The sequence below is a fragment of the Plutella xylostella genome, chromosome 3 (assembly GCF_932276165.1).
Source record: "Plutella xylostella chromosome 3, ilPluXylo3.1, whole genome shotgun sequence".
Taxonomy (NCBI): domain Eukaryota; kingdom Metazoa; phylum Arthropoda; class Insecta; order Lepidoptera; family Plutellidae; genus Plutella; species Plutella xylostella.
In genome coordinates this window covers 9,098,441-9,111,678 of record NC_063983.1, presented here as the reverse complement: position 1 = coordinate 9,111,678, position 13,238 = coordinate 9,098,441, and the positions used below count along the sequence as shown (strand labels likewise).

Sequence of the window (13,238 nt, the reverse complement as noted above, 5' to 3'; positions counted from 1 at the left end):
ATCCATGTCTCTATTTTGAGCATGACTCAATGAGATAAAACAACTCAAAAAACTATACAAAAGCTACTTTTGACTCCAAAAAACTTCATATTGTCTTCACCACACACTCCATGCTGGTATGATCACAAGACTCACTAGTTTTGCCAAGCGAGTATAATACTATGTCTAGGGCAGAATTTTAATGTGTTTATTTAGCCGGTTTCAAAAATAAAAGCATTGTCCCAAGGTACAAGCGTCCCAAGGTACGTTACGTTACCCTACCTCACCTCAGTATAGATAATACAGACTTAAACTTATTTTAAAAGAAATTACACTGAGAGTTAAGTTTATCTCAGTCCCAAAAGAAGTAGGTAGATAATTTGTACTTATTAAAACTGTCAACATTAAAAATTATTTACCACTAACACACAATACTAATATTCCATGCCATATTCATGCATAATTTCACCGACTGCCATCTCATCATTTGCATTTGCCTCAGCATCATCCTCATCGAAGACCTCCTCCCCGGTCCCTCCAAATGCTCTTTTCATTTCCATCTTTAACGAATCACTTATAGTGTACAGAGGAATTTCAGAGGAACGAATGTACAGTTTGTTGCCATTAACTACACTCCCATCCAGTGTCATCAAGTCATTATATCTAGTCTCAGATACATAGAACAAGACCAAATTGTACATTTTGTCTGAACGGTGCATCTTCACAAACCGGTACTTTCGAAGAAAATCCACCAACAAGTCTTTCGTTGGCAATGATGGGTCCCCGTATATTCTCATTTTATGGTATGGAGTTTTCTTCATAACCAAATGCTTTGAAATCACCTGCTTAAGTAACAATGGCATGAATGGAGACAGTTTCTTCAATTCGCTGCGGATTTTCTTCCTAGCCACTTCTTCGGGAGAATCATCACTTTTCGGTTCACTATTGAGGCTCTTGAAGTGATCTTCTAACTTAGCAGAGATCTTGGAAGAATACTTGTGGCATGCAGCTTCAACCTGCTTGAAGGGCACATTGTTTACAGTGTGTGAAGATGTATGTACCCTCATCAGGTCACTCTCAAGTATCTCTGTCCGTGGCTTTCCCAAATCATCTTCAATTCTATGCAAGTGAGTCAGGATGCATTGGAAGTCGGCAAAATGAGTATGCGCCACACGGTAAGCTTTGCTCAGTAAGAAGCAGGATTCAGATGCTTCTAAGTCGTTTGTCATAAGGTTTTTGAGGCGTTCATATATCGTCTTTGCGAGAGATTCCAACAAGCGGTGTTCATATTTACGGCTGAGGTTGAAGAGGCCCGTGTACTTACACTGCAGCTCATATAAAATTTCCCCGTGTGTTTTCAATAGTATAGACGCAGGAGTGTCGGGCACGACTGACATGTTCTTCATACCTTTGACTTTGGCGGCGACCGGCAAATCCGGTATCTCGTCAGGCACAAAACCCTCAAGGTATCCCCAATTTCCAATTCTCACAACATTCAACCTCTCGATCACTTGCTGCGGGTCTAGTTTTTCTGATAGCCGTATGTAGCATATTTTCTTTTTTTTAACACTATCACGGTATTTCGGGTCGAAGTTGATTGCTTCGAATTGCCCTCGTATGTGTTTCATGAAGTTGTTCACTACTGTTTTTATGGTCCATGATAGTGGTACCTTAACTCCTATGATAGACATTTTTATAAAGCTTATTTAGGTACCTATCACTGTGCAATATCAATATTAGAAAACGTGCAAGTTGCAATGTAAATCAATCAAATCAAAACAAATCTTTTGCTGCAGTGCGGCGACGGCGGCGGTGCGATATTTAGTGTTGCCAACTGCTGCTACTGAATTACCCAATACCACAGGTTGTATAGTGCCACAAACTTATCAGATCTGTTCCGGTGACAGCGAACTAAATTGATCCATATCTCATTACTTACTAATGAATTGTATATTTTAAAACATTAGATGGGTTTATTAACACCGCAAGAGCGAAATAACAATACGAGCAAACTTAAAATCTTATAGAATTAAGAAATATTAGAGTTTTATTTGAGCTGTCACCGGAACAGATAAGTTTGTGGCACTATAGCTCTTAAAATTTAATAGAAAGTATCTTGGATTGAGTACATTCCAACTGTAAAGTCCTGAAAACGGAAGTGAATCCAAAGTAATAGTTAAAGACCGTATTTAATTGATCTATTAAATTTATTAAATCACAAATTCGTGAAAAAGCCATTACCAATGGGTAGAGGAGAAGGGGGCAGTTTTGAATTAGGGCAGATTTGAATATTGAAAATTTTGTTCTCGCTACCATGAGCAAAATTAGTAGAATCTAGTTTTCCATGATGGCAACACCTATTTACGTCACTGTCATTTGTCATAAGTAATATTTGAGGTTTCATTTGGACGTTATAATGGTGGTATTTTTCAAGAGGTCAAAACGAAATATTTTTTTCGGAAAGTTTTAAGGATTTTGCCCAAAATACAGGGTGTTAACTAGAATGCGTTTGAGCGGGAAATGGGGGTTAGTATTAGTCTAACCAAGCACGTTTCTAAGAAAAAAAACATCAGAATCTCGAATATTTATGTTTAAAGTCTAAAGTAAAGTGGAAAGTTTTACCTTAATCAAAAACATGGTCACCCTACACAAACACATAACCAATGAGACATTCGATTGCAAAAGAACACACACTGTAAATTTGTTATCAACTTCACTTTTCATAATTTATTTGATGTAACTATGATTGTAATTAATTACACAGTAGGTAATAACAATTATTAAATAAAATTGAAATTATTCATGGTGATTAATGACATTCTAATCAACAATTAAACAGCTGATGTGCATAAAGTTTCATAGATCGTACAGAATACAATTTATGACTTTCTAGGAGCTCAGAACAATAATTAAACCTTTTTACTCAGAATAACGTTTTATTTTTCTTTTATTACCTAAAGATGCGTACAGACCGGCCCAACGAACGCCCAACGAACGCCCACCGATGGACATTTATCACATAATACAGGGGCAGATTGAGCAACGAAGGTCAACAAAACCCGTTCGTTGGCGTTCGTTTGGCCGGTCTGTATGCAGCTAAAGATAAAAGCCCACAGTGCATAACAGGATGATAACAGGGTCTACTTCAATGACGAATTGGTTTACTTACACTCGCTCATCTCGATTTGTGTTGTGTACTTGCGATTGAGACGTCTTTGATGACGAATAGTACGGAAATCCTCATAATAAGTATGGCCTCACTTTAAATACCAGTAGAATAATAACAATCTCGCGTATCATAACCATCGAGTATTTATGATAGTCATTACCTTCTCTGTGGATCTAGTCTGTCAGTCAGTCATTGTTGTTTACTTGTTTACAATCATTTTTTACAATTATTACCTAAAAGGGAAAAGGTACCTACAATTCTATCTTTTGATTACCAAGCCTTGTTCCTCATTTCGTTTTATGTTGTGCTGTGCTGTGAATACGTGTGACCTATGTTATGAAGCATAAAATGAAAATGTTCTGTATTCATAAAAGATAATTGTGTATCAATAAAGTGATACTTATGGAGTAAAATGAAATGTCTACAATGGATTGGGTACTTTGAGTACCCAAAATCTCGGTAGGTACCTTGACGATGTGGTTCCACGAGTGTGGTGCAGATGCACGCATACTTTTTTATTGACCTTGGCTTTGAATTGTTTGGCCTTGATCTTGGCTTTCAAGTTCATGGTCATTCTGTCAAACGTACCTAAACCTGAGTAGGGTGACTATGAAATTTTAAAATGTACTAAATAAAACTGTTTTATGTTGGTCAGCTTAAAGCAAATAAAATACGTTTTTTAATGTCTTATCGTGTTCAGTATCATCAGCTGTATCTACCATTTCCCGCTCCAACGCAATTAAGTTAACACCCTGTATATACTTGTGATGTAAGTAGAAGTGTTCTTACATAAATGTCTATATATTTAAATATTGATTGCTGTGAAAATCTGAATTGCCATACTTATATTTTGTTGTGAATTTGGGACAATGATTATGTAAAAGTAAGTAAATAACTGATAAAGAGTCTTAGCAAAATCGCTCTCTTTACTGTCAGGACTTTATAGTTCAACTGTAGGTACCTATTTGTTTTGTTTAGAAAAGTCGCTAGAAAGTAGCTTGTACTATAGATACCTATAGAAACCAAAATTTGTTTAAAAAATAAAATAACTGCTTTCTGCTATCAAAAAGTCTAGATCTAGTATAAAGTAGCTTAGTTGGCAACACTGGATTCTCATATGTGCCAAAACAAGGTGCGTTAAAATAAATTGTCTGTTTGTGCACAGACTAGGTACTTGTAAAGAGAGAGTTTTTATTTGACCTTAATTTTTTAACATACTTAAAGTAATATCCATGGAAGTAATAAGTAAGTACTTACGTTACCTATTACTTCCGTGTTAATATCAGACAATCTGCATTATTCAAATTTCCCCTTTTCATTTTCTTCACGTTTTTGCCAGGGTTTATTAACGTTTAAAGAGCAACTTCGAAGCTCAGAATAACTATGAAAAACAGACAATAAATCAGCTGGGAATCAGCGTGTCTGTCATGTGAAATGTCTGTCAAGGAAATTCAAAAAACATCGTTTGTGTTTGGTTTTCGTTTCAAGACTTGCCGGCTATACTTATATTTTCAAGATTTATTTGAGAATGTCTGCTTTTGCGGGTTTCCCAGACTTGCCGGGTCCTGATGAAGTATCTTTCTGCAAAATAAATGAAGTATTTTGCTGTGGAAATGCTCAGTATGGAGACATTTCAACATTCACAAATTCGGTAAGGTTATCTATATTATTTGGCATAGTACTTAATGATACGTAGCTATTCTCCGCAAGCTAAGATCGCCGTAAAATGTTTTCTTACCTTAATTTTGGGATGTGTGAAAAGTACCAGTCACTCTCTTAGTGCCGGATTGAAGAAAGAAAATTTAAGTGCTCGAGCCTGAGCGGATATCATAATAATTTAAGTAACAGACGAAAGCATCTTCAATTTTTTTAGAGGGTAAAATAAGAAGTTTTCAAAATGAGCTGTAGATTTTATCTTACGATATACTCTCTATTTGGTAAAAAATTCCTTTATCAATAAAACATAAAATCAATGAATGATTCATTTTACAGATCAAGAAACACCCAAAAATCAATGTGACAAGAGATTTGCACCACCACCGCGTCACCGACGAGAACATATCCATGTACATTGACGTAGAGGACAATTTACTCAAGAAAATCACCAGTGTGTGGTACAAACAGGGGTTCCTAGAAGCGCTGACTGTAGCTGCCGATACCGCTGTCAACAGAGAAAGCCCTACTCTAGCTGTGGCCGCATCCTATGTCTTGAAAGTGGCCAATGCCTTTTCCGCTCTAAGATACTTCATGCAACCGCATCTGAAAGATATTGGGCCCAAAATTGTGTCAAATTACTCACGAACTAGGAGTTGGGGTAATGCTCCAATTAAATGTATGGCATGGCATCCGCATACTACAAAAATTGCCATTGCTTCATCAGATGACAATGTCAGAGTGTACTGCTCGGAAGCATCTTTCATCTCTACCCTGAAATGTAAAGCACAAGGCCATGTTTCCTCGTTAAGTTGGAGACCATATTCAGCTTCAGAAATTGCAGTTGGATGTGAACAAGGTGTTATTGTGTGGACCGTGGATCCTAATTCTATGTTCACTAAACCATCATCTAGCAATGCCATTGTCTTGAAAAGGTAAATTTTAACATAATAATCATAAAAACATTGAATTTGATCACATTGATCAGCATCCTTAGTCATGTCATTGGAGTATATTCAAAAACAATATTTGCTGGAAAACATCAAATCTCTAAATTAACCAAACCTCAGGTTGAAAGGGACGTAGATCAGCAAATAACATAAAAAATTACTGAAATGATTTATCATATCACTCAAATAGCAATCTTCAAAATCTCTCAGCAATTTGTATACATTACATTATATCTCCATTTTCAGGTCTGGCCACAGTCCAGTGACAGACGTGAGCTGGTCTCCCAACGGTGACATGCTGATCAGCTGTTCCGGTGCTGACACATCCATGCTTGTGTGGGACGTCTCCATGGAGAATGCTATCCCAATGCGGAGGGTTGCTGGCGGAGGCATTGTCTTCGCCCGCTGGTCGTGGGATGCTAGCAAGGTTTTTGCTGCCACCTCTTCAATTATATTTAGGTGAGTGGGAGAGGAGACTATTATATTATTTATACCTTTGAAGACTGACCTCTATTTTCTTGACACTAACAATCCCATTGCCCCTATAATTATATAACTTGAGTAAATAAAAAGTAAAGCCAAGCAAGCAAGTAATAGAAGCCAAGCAATCAATATTATGATACAAGAACTGCTTATAGGTTTAGGGCATTTGAAAGTGCTCTACCAATCCAAATTTTCCGCATTCAACTCTGCAATTCAATCACTGACAGCTGTCACATTCATCACCCTCCATCACCACAGAGTATGGGAGACCCAGTCGTGGACGCCGGAGCGATGGTGCGCGCGCGGCGGGCGCGTGGTGGCCGCGTGCTGGGGACCCGATGATGTGGTGCTGTTCGCAGCTAAAGGAGAGCCTATGGTGTACGCGCTGAGTAATGCTGGCCTGTTGAGCGGTGAGTTTTTAATTCTGTTTTGTGATCATAGACATATAGTTTATAGAGGCCTGTGAGAACCATTTCTTCTATAAATAAGCTTCTTAACTATGTTTTCTATCACCGCGCACCGTAAGAACATATAAGCATATAAGAGCACTTAATAGAGGCGAATTTATCAGTAAGTTCAAGATAAAATGCAAACCCACTAACCTCAAAGGAAAGAAAGCCTTTATCTGTTATCTCACCATGCCTTTTCATGTGACTGGATCAATAATTTTGCAATACTCACTTATTTGCGTATTTCTTACTGCTGTGAGTGCTGTGCACAGGACTCCCCTTTTTCTTCATCAATAATTTTGTTTAATAATTCCCCATCCCACCCGCAGGCACACAAACAAACAAAGCGCAGCCAGTCCTAGACGTGTCCAAGGTGGAACTCCCAAGCGGGTATCCAGTTGGCGGACCAGTCCAGGACATGTCCTGGGACCCGACTGGCCGCTATCTGGCGCTGCTGTTCGAAGAGTCCCCTCTGGTGGCCGTGTTCAGTACTACGATGTTGATGCGCCAGCTCAAGATTACTCCTTGGTTAGTGGCGCCCTCTGATTTATTGTTTGCCTCGAAAATTTAGTGGTGTTTGTGTGCTGTACTGTGTATAGCACAGCAGCCGCTACAATGATTCGTTATCGACGTCGATAAACTCGTTTAATGCACTTTTCACCAAACACAGCGTCGTATTTATGGCGCGTTATAGTAGTGTTTATCTTTGTCAGTAACGAACCCGTGTAGCGGCACCTGGTGCATGTGCCATATATGACAGATTCGGTATGCGTAGCGTTAATCTGTTATAAACGATGAAATAACAACTCCTAAAAACCGTATGATGAGTAATTGGGTTTCGGTTTTGTTAAAAAATATATGGACGAAGTCTTGTGTACTTTACCATCAAAGTGAACCACCGAAGTATCGTAAGCTGTACTAAACGTATATTTACTCACTCATAGGACACCATCAGCAACTTACACATAAAGATCCCGCTGATACGGTACCTCAGTCATCACTACTCACTATTATATTCTACGCTCACTCCTCTAACTTTAAACCCCCACGAAGGAGACAACACCACCTAATCTCCCGTCTCCATCCCTCAGCTGTTTCATCAACGGCGTAGACGACGAGCTGCCTCTCACGATGGCGTTCCAACAGAATTTCCCCGACGGAGCCTGCCTCACCGTGGCGTGGACCAGCGGCCGCGTACAGCACTTCCCCGTCATCTATACCGACTCGTTTTAGATAGCGTGAGTTTACTTTTGTTGTAAATATAGTGGAGAGCAATGAAAAAGTCCCACTCACAAAATGCAGACGCTTCGGCCAAAACCACAATTTAAAAAAAAAAACAATTTTGAACACAATATGACGACCGGATGGTGCAGCGGTTAGCAACGCTGACTCTTGTGCCGAAGGTCCCGGGTTCGATTCCCGGCCGGGACAGATATTTGCTTAAACACAGATATTTGTTCTCGGGTCGTGCTCGGGATGTGCCCGTAAAATGGCAATAGGCCCGCCCCCTATTACATTGGAACTAACATAAACACTGGCGAAAAGTGGGTGCAGCAATTCACCTCTGCCTACCCCGCAAGGGAGTACTTTAGTACAAGGTGTGAGTGTTTATCCTAACTAATATTATAAATGCGAAAGTAACTGTGTCTGTCTGTCTGTCTGTTACTCTTTCACGCCAAAACTACTGAACGGATTTGAATGAAATTTGGTATACATATGGTCTAGACCCTGAGAAAGAACATAGGCTACTTTTTATCCCGGAATTCCCACGGGAAAACTTTTTAAGGCGAAGCGAAGCTCGCGGGGACAGCTAGTATATTATATGAACACAATATTTACTTGTTTATACCTGGATCTTTTATTCGACGGAATTCTGACATTTCAAAAGTGATGCTACTCAAAAAGCTCTTAACCGAAAAAAGGAAAAATTTGGATCCATTTCTGGGCAATAAAAAAATAAAATGACAGATAATGTATGGAATTCATATTAATTACTTTATTTTATTCTTTAGCTGGCATCACTTCCTACTAAATTCAGGGATAATAAACCTTTTTAATCGATTTCAAAAAAAGATTCTTTATTCGGTACATACTTGTATGTACTTATGTAAGATTATTGGGACTGCACAACAAACAAATATACTTGCAAAATTTTATAGATGTATGTATGTTTATAATGTTTGTCCACGCATATTTCCGAAACGATTGAACCAATTGTCACTATTAATTTTTTTAATGGCTTACATTGAGCAGTCTAAGTATCATCATAATCGGTTAGTATTAATAATGATTAGATATTCTATTCTATTCTCTTTGGGGATGTAAGTACCTGCACCTGGCTCTCTCGAGTGGAACCTTTGTGCATATCCCCAAGGTCTAAACTGCCTTCCTAAGCTTGGACCATTTCCCACCACGCTGCTCCACTGCGGGTTGGTGGGTTCACATATCTAGATGTGCTAAATCTAGATATGCAGGTTTCCTCACGATGTTTTCCTTCACCGTAAGAGCGATGGTATACATTGTACTTAAGTTAAAAGAACTCATTGGTAGGTACATGTCAGCGCCGGGATTCGAACCCGCATCTCTTGCGTGAGAAGCGGGCGCTTACCCGACAGAGCTACCACCGCTCTTATTATTATTTAATAATCGATTAGATATTTTAATAATCAATTATACTTTTTCTTTATTTATTAATTTATACTTTAATTAAGTATATTATTTTTGTGATGTAAAGGGACGTAATTATTACTCACCGTAGGTATATCCCCTTTTAATTTGGAGCGCCGCACTTAATAAAATGGATAGGTACATTCACTAACAAATAAAATGTATAGAGTTGTTTAGACTTAGATGTTCAGGGGGGTCACTCTCTAAATCGACGAACGAACGAACAAGAATTGTCACGCAATCGGCACGCTTAATACAACGAGATAGAGCCGAGCTCTTGTTCGTTCGTTCGTTTGATTTTGGTAGTGGCCCTCCAGACTCGTATTGAAAGAAGGGCTCAGCCAAAAAAGGTTTGTGATCTCTGACATGTCAAAAGTAGATAACTGTCAGAATTCCGTCGAATAAAAGATCCAGGTATAGTTGGGAATATTTTGATGCGTTGCAAAGCTAGCCTTTTCTGTTCAAAAGAAAGAAGAATGGCGAAACCTGACCCGCTTTGCATAAGTTAGCAGCCACTCACCAAACCTATTTTAAGTTATTGATAAAAATGTCTATTATCAGGGAAAAATATTTCAAAAAATCTAAACCATGGGGTTTTTGAGATATTAGGGTTCAAAGGTAAATAAATTAAATATATTTTTTTCGTTAAATAAGATTTTGCTGAATGGTACACGCACAAATAAGTTTTATAATCTAAATCATGGGATTCCCAATTCATAGCGCATCACAAAATCTATTACATGATTTTATTTATGCAAATAATATCATAATTATTTTTGCACATTTCACACTCAGAAACCTATTTTTATAAAGAGACCAATTTCAAAAATTATTTCATTCTATTCAAGTTCCCGTTATCCCGAAGTAACATAAAATACTTTTTAGCCAGGAATTCCCACGGAAACACTTTTAAAATCAAGTTTTAGCTCGAGTGTAACATCTAGTACAGTAGAAAGACTTGATCTTTCAGCACCTATATCTTCGTTCTCCCATGTCTCATAATAATAAAATTAATACCAGTATATGCTGTAGTCACGGACTACACATCAGTGTATGTTTCATCAATGGCCGCTCTGGGTCATGGCGCCATAGAGAAATGGCCATTCTCCTTTGGTGCTATTAATGTCACTGGAACATTTTCATTGCTCGCGAGTGTAGTTAAGGGGTACCCGTAGTAAGTCGGCAACTCGTTATAGACAATCCAAGTAGGATTGTCTATAACGAGTTGCCGACTAACTACGGGAATTAAAATTATACATAAGGTGTTGTAATTATTATTGTACAAGGGTGGCGACTGATCTGAGCAAGTTACAAGTCGAATAATGAGTTGTGTTCAATGCTTGGTGTTTATTGTTGAGTAATAAATTGTTATAAGACTGTTTCATTTTATATAAGTATTCAGTAACTATTGTTTGTATGTAAATTATTTATAAGTATTTCAATATAATACCTAATGATATCTTAACATATTTTTTTTTGATGATCCCTTATATCCTCTAGTTCTATACAAAAAATGTTAAGATTCTTGAACAGTATAATGGTCTATTTTGTGCCTTCAGCGACTCGTCTTAATGGTGTGGAGTTATTTTATGGGTCGATTACACCTAACGAGTACAGTGGTGAGACAGTATCCTCGGCCGGTCCTCGACCAATGAACGGCTAGCAAGAGGCTGACTCGGCACTGCACTTTAGGTTAGGTGTAATCGACCGATTAGGCTTTGTAGTCCTCCTTCTAACAGACCCATTAGGGTTTTTACTCGTCCTTGTAACAATCACATTAGTATAGTCGTCTAAATTTATTGTGTATAACCTTTCCGAGTCTTCGACACTTCTCATGGGAACATCTGTGCCATTACTTGGAGCGAAGATTACGTAAACGCCTTCTTTTTCTTCATCCATGGTTCTTTTAGTGCTAATTCTGCTGATACAGCTGTAGAAGATGGTGCAAATGTCTTTTTTCAGCAGATTTCCGACACTATCTAACTGTGAACCTACACTCATATACACATCATTTGCAATCTTATGCTGCAAGCTTGCACGCAAACGCGAACTTTTAACCTTCTTTATTGTTTCAGGGATCGCCTCTTTAACTTGTTTTATCGTTTCCAATATGAACTCTTTAATTATTCCCGTGTTTTCATTTCGATTCTTGTTCTTGGACAGTTGGAAAGAGTTGACGGCTTTCTCGTAAATCTTAGCTATTTCGGATTTAATAGCTATTTTAGCCATTTTCACTTCTTCAACAACCTGTTTACCTACATCTCCTTTGGGACTCACGTATCCTGAATACATGGCTGCGTATGGCTGAAGTGCTGCATTGGTAGTCTCTAACAGTGACTTGTAAAAGTCAAGGAGAAAATTTTGTAGATCCTCTGAGCAAACTACAAAGCTTGGACATTCATCTGTGTTTTCAATGGCTTTAAGATTAGGGTCTAAATTGCCCAACCTTTCATGTAGTTCTTTAGCTGAATCATTGATAGCTTCTTTCAAGGGCCTAAACTCTACAATAATAGTGTCCATTCTGTCCTCACTAAATGAAATCGCATTATCATCTTGAAGTAGTGATCTCAATTCTTTTAATCTGTTACGTACTATTTCTTCCATAGATATGTTATATGTATTCCATCCATCTTCCAAAATTTCTTTCGCACGGCGTTTCGTACCAACTGGTTTTTTGGAATTTTCCCTGAACGTTAGCGTGTTATTAAGCGCTTTTTTAGAGATGCTATGGAGTTTCTGAATATATTCTCTTTTCGCTGTGAAGAGACTGCTCGCAAAGTCTATCATATCTTTCAAATTTAGTAACCTTCGTGTATATAATTGATCGTTTACCTTTTTTGCTGAACAGTTGCATAGTGTGAATGAAAGGTAAGCCAACATCAACAGGAAAAATGCTGTAATAAAAATGAAAAAAACATTTCTATTTATTTTATAATTGCCACAATCTTAACCTTATTTGATTTTATTGTTTTGTTGAAGTTCACATAATTTTATGCAATCTTACCTTTGGCGATGCTCATTTTATATTTCACAATATGGTATAAACTGTTTTATTTATTATCGCCGTGATATTTCCCGACTCACTTTATAGCACAGTATTTTTTATGGACGGAATGTTTAGGTAGCTATTCGCTTTATAGTTAGGTTAGGCTGAAAATCTTCCATTAAGCCTAAAATAAAAAGTGCCAGAAAACCCTCCTCATTCAATCAGCCCTGTAGGGCATAAAGCTATTAATAATTTGAGTATTCACCTACACAAGCTGTCATGTTTATAATCGTTTATGTTTCAGTCCACCAACCCGCACTAGGCCAGCGTGGCGAATCAGGCCTAAAACCTTCCTTCATTAGCAGGAGACCAGTGCCCCGGCAGTGGGGAAGTGATGCTGAATGATCATGGTGATTTATTAACATTAACTACAGTAGCTTTGTTCCGATTTTAGATAAAAACAAACACCCAATAAGCAACAGCGATTTTATTTAACAAACCATATCAATAAACTTTTTATATGTATAATTCACGCATTTAATGCATTAACCATATAATATGTAAAAAAATAGGACGGATTTACGATTCCATGGAAATAATGTCGCTTAAAATCTAGTATTGCAACTTTTATATCACTTGCACGTATAAAAATCTTAAAAAACTTTTTTATTATATTTTTTGCTTATTTTAGACATGTATAAATATTAAAAACTTTATAAAGCTGGAAAGTTAGAAGATAAGATGTTGAAAATATTTTGATATCCTAAACTATTGACCAGTAATTAATAAAATCATTTTCCAATTTATTTTACAATTTCAGATACACCTAGCCTAGATATAAAAATACGTCAATATCGTTATTCTAATTACCTATATATTTTAATATTACAAACCAAATAAAA

At 37.5% G+C, this 13,238-nt stretch overlaps 3 protein-coding genes across 4 annotated transcripts; 1 reads left to right on the top strand and 2 right to left on the bottom strand.

Moving 5' to 3' along the window:
* Positions 1 to 263: 263 nt before the first annotated feature.
* Positions 264 to 1,807, bottom strand: LOC125489336. Its single transcript, XM_048624989.1, has one exon. It carries the CDS (start codon positions 1,668 to 1,670, stop codon positions 414 to 416), a length of 1,257 nt encoding a protein of 418 aa, XP_048480946.1. The 5' UTR covers positions 1,671 to 1,807; the 3' UTR covers positions 264 to 413.
* Positions 1,808 to 4,516: 2,709 nt separating this feature from the next.
* Positions 4,517 to 12,787, top strand: LOC119693456 (aladin). Of its 2 annotated transcripts, XM_038116986.2 has the most exons (7): positions 4,517 to 4,799; positions 5,141 to 5,736; positions 5,998 to 6,210; positions 6,493 to 6,644; positions 7,013 to 7,211; positions 7,775 to 7,921; positions 12,641 to 12,787. In XM_038116986.2, exons 1-6 carry the CDS (start codon positions 4,677 to 4,679, stop codon positions 7,914 to 7,916), a joined length of 1,425 nt encoding a protein of 474 aa, XP_037972914.2. In that variant the 5' UTR covers positions 4,517 to 4,676; the 3' UTR covers positions 7,917 to 7,921; positions 12,641 to 12,787. The 2 variants fall into 2 exon arrangements, with proteins under 2 accessions (XP_037972914.2, XP_037972913.2); XM_038116985.2 differs by lacking the exon at positions 12,641 to 12,787 and having other exon boundaries at positions 4,518 to 4,799; positions 7,775 to 8,204.
* Positions 10,563 to 12,448, bottom strand: LOC119693457. The gene has a single exon (XM_048626310.1). The coding sequence runs from the start codon at positions 12,228 to 12,230 to the stop codon at positions 11,010 to 11,012; it is 1,221 nt and encodes a 406-aa protein (XP_048482267.1). The 5' UTR covers positions 12,231 to 12,448; the 3' UTR covers positions 10,563 to 11,009.
* Positions 12,788 to 13,238: the final 451 nt, after the last annotated feature.

Bases quoted from the DNA above. Each gene is read 5' to 3' on its own strand.
- LOC125489336 (XM_048624989.1), bottom strand. From the start codon at position 1,670: ATGTCTATCATAGGAGTTAAGGTACCACTATCATGGACCATAAAAACA.
- LOC119693456 (XM_038116986.2), top strand. From the start codon at position 4,677: ATGTCTGCTTTTGCGGGTTTCCCAGACTTGCCGGGTCCTGATGAAGTA. The intron at 5,737-5,997 runs GTAAATTTTAAC...CTCCATTTTCAG, and splicing joins AATGCCATTGTCTTGAAAAG to GTCTGGCCACAGTCCAGTGA. The intron at 6,211-6,492 runs GTGAGTGGGAGA...CCATCACCACAG, and splicing joins ACCTCTTCAATTATATTTAG to AGTATGGGAGACCCAGTCGT.
- LOC119693457 (XM_048626310.1), bottom strand. From the start codon at position 12,230: ATGTTGGCTTACCTTTCATTCACACTATGCAACTGTTCAGCAAAAAAG.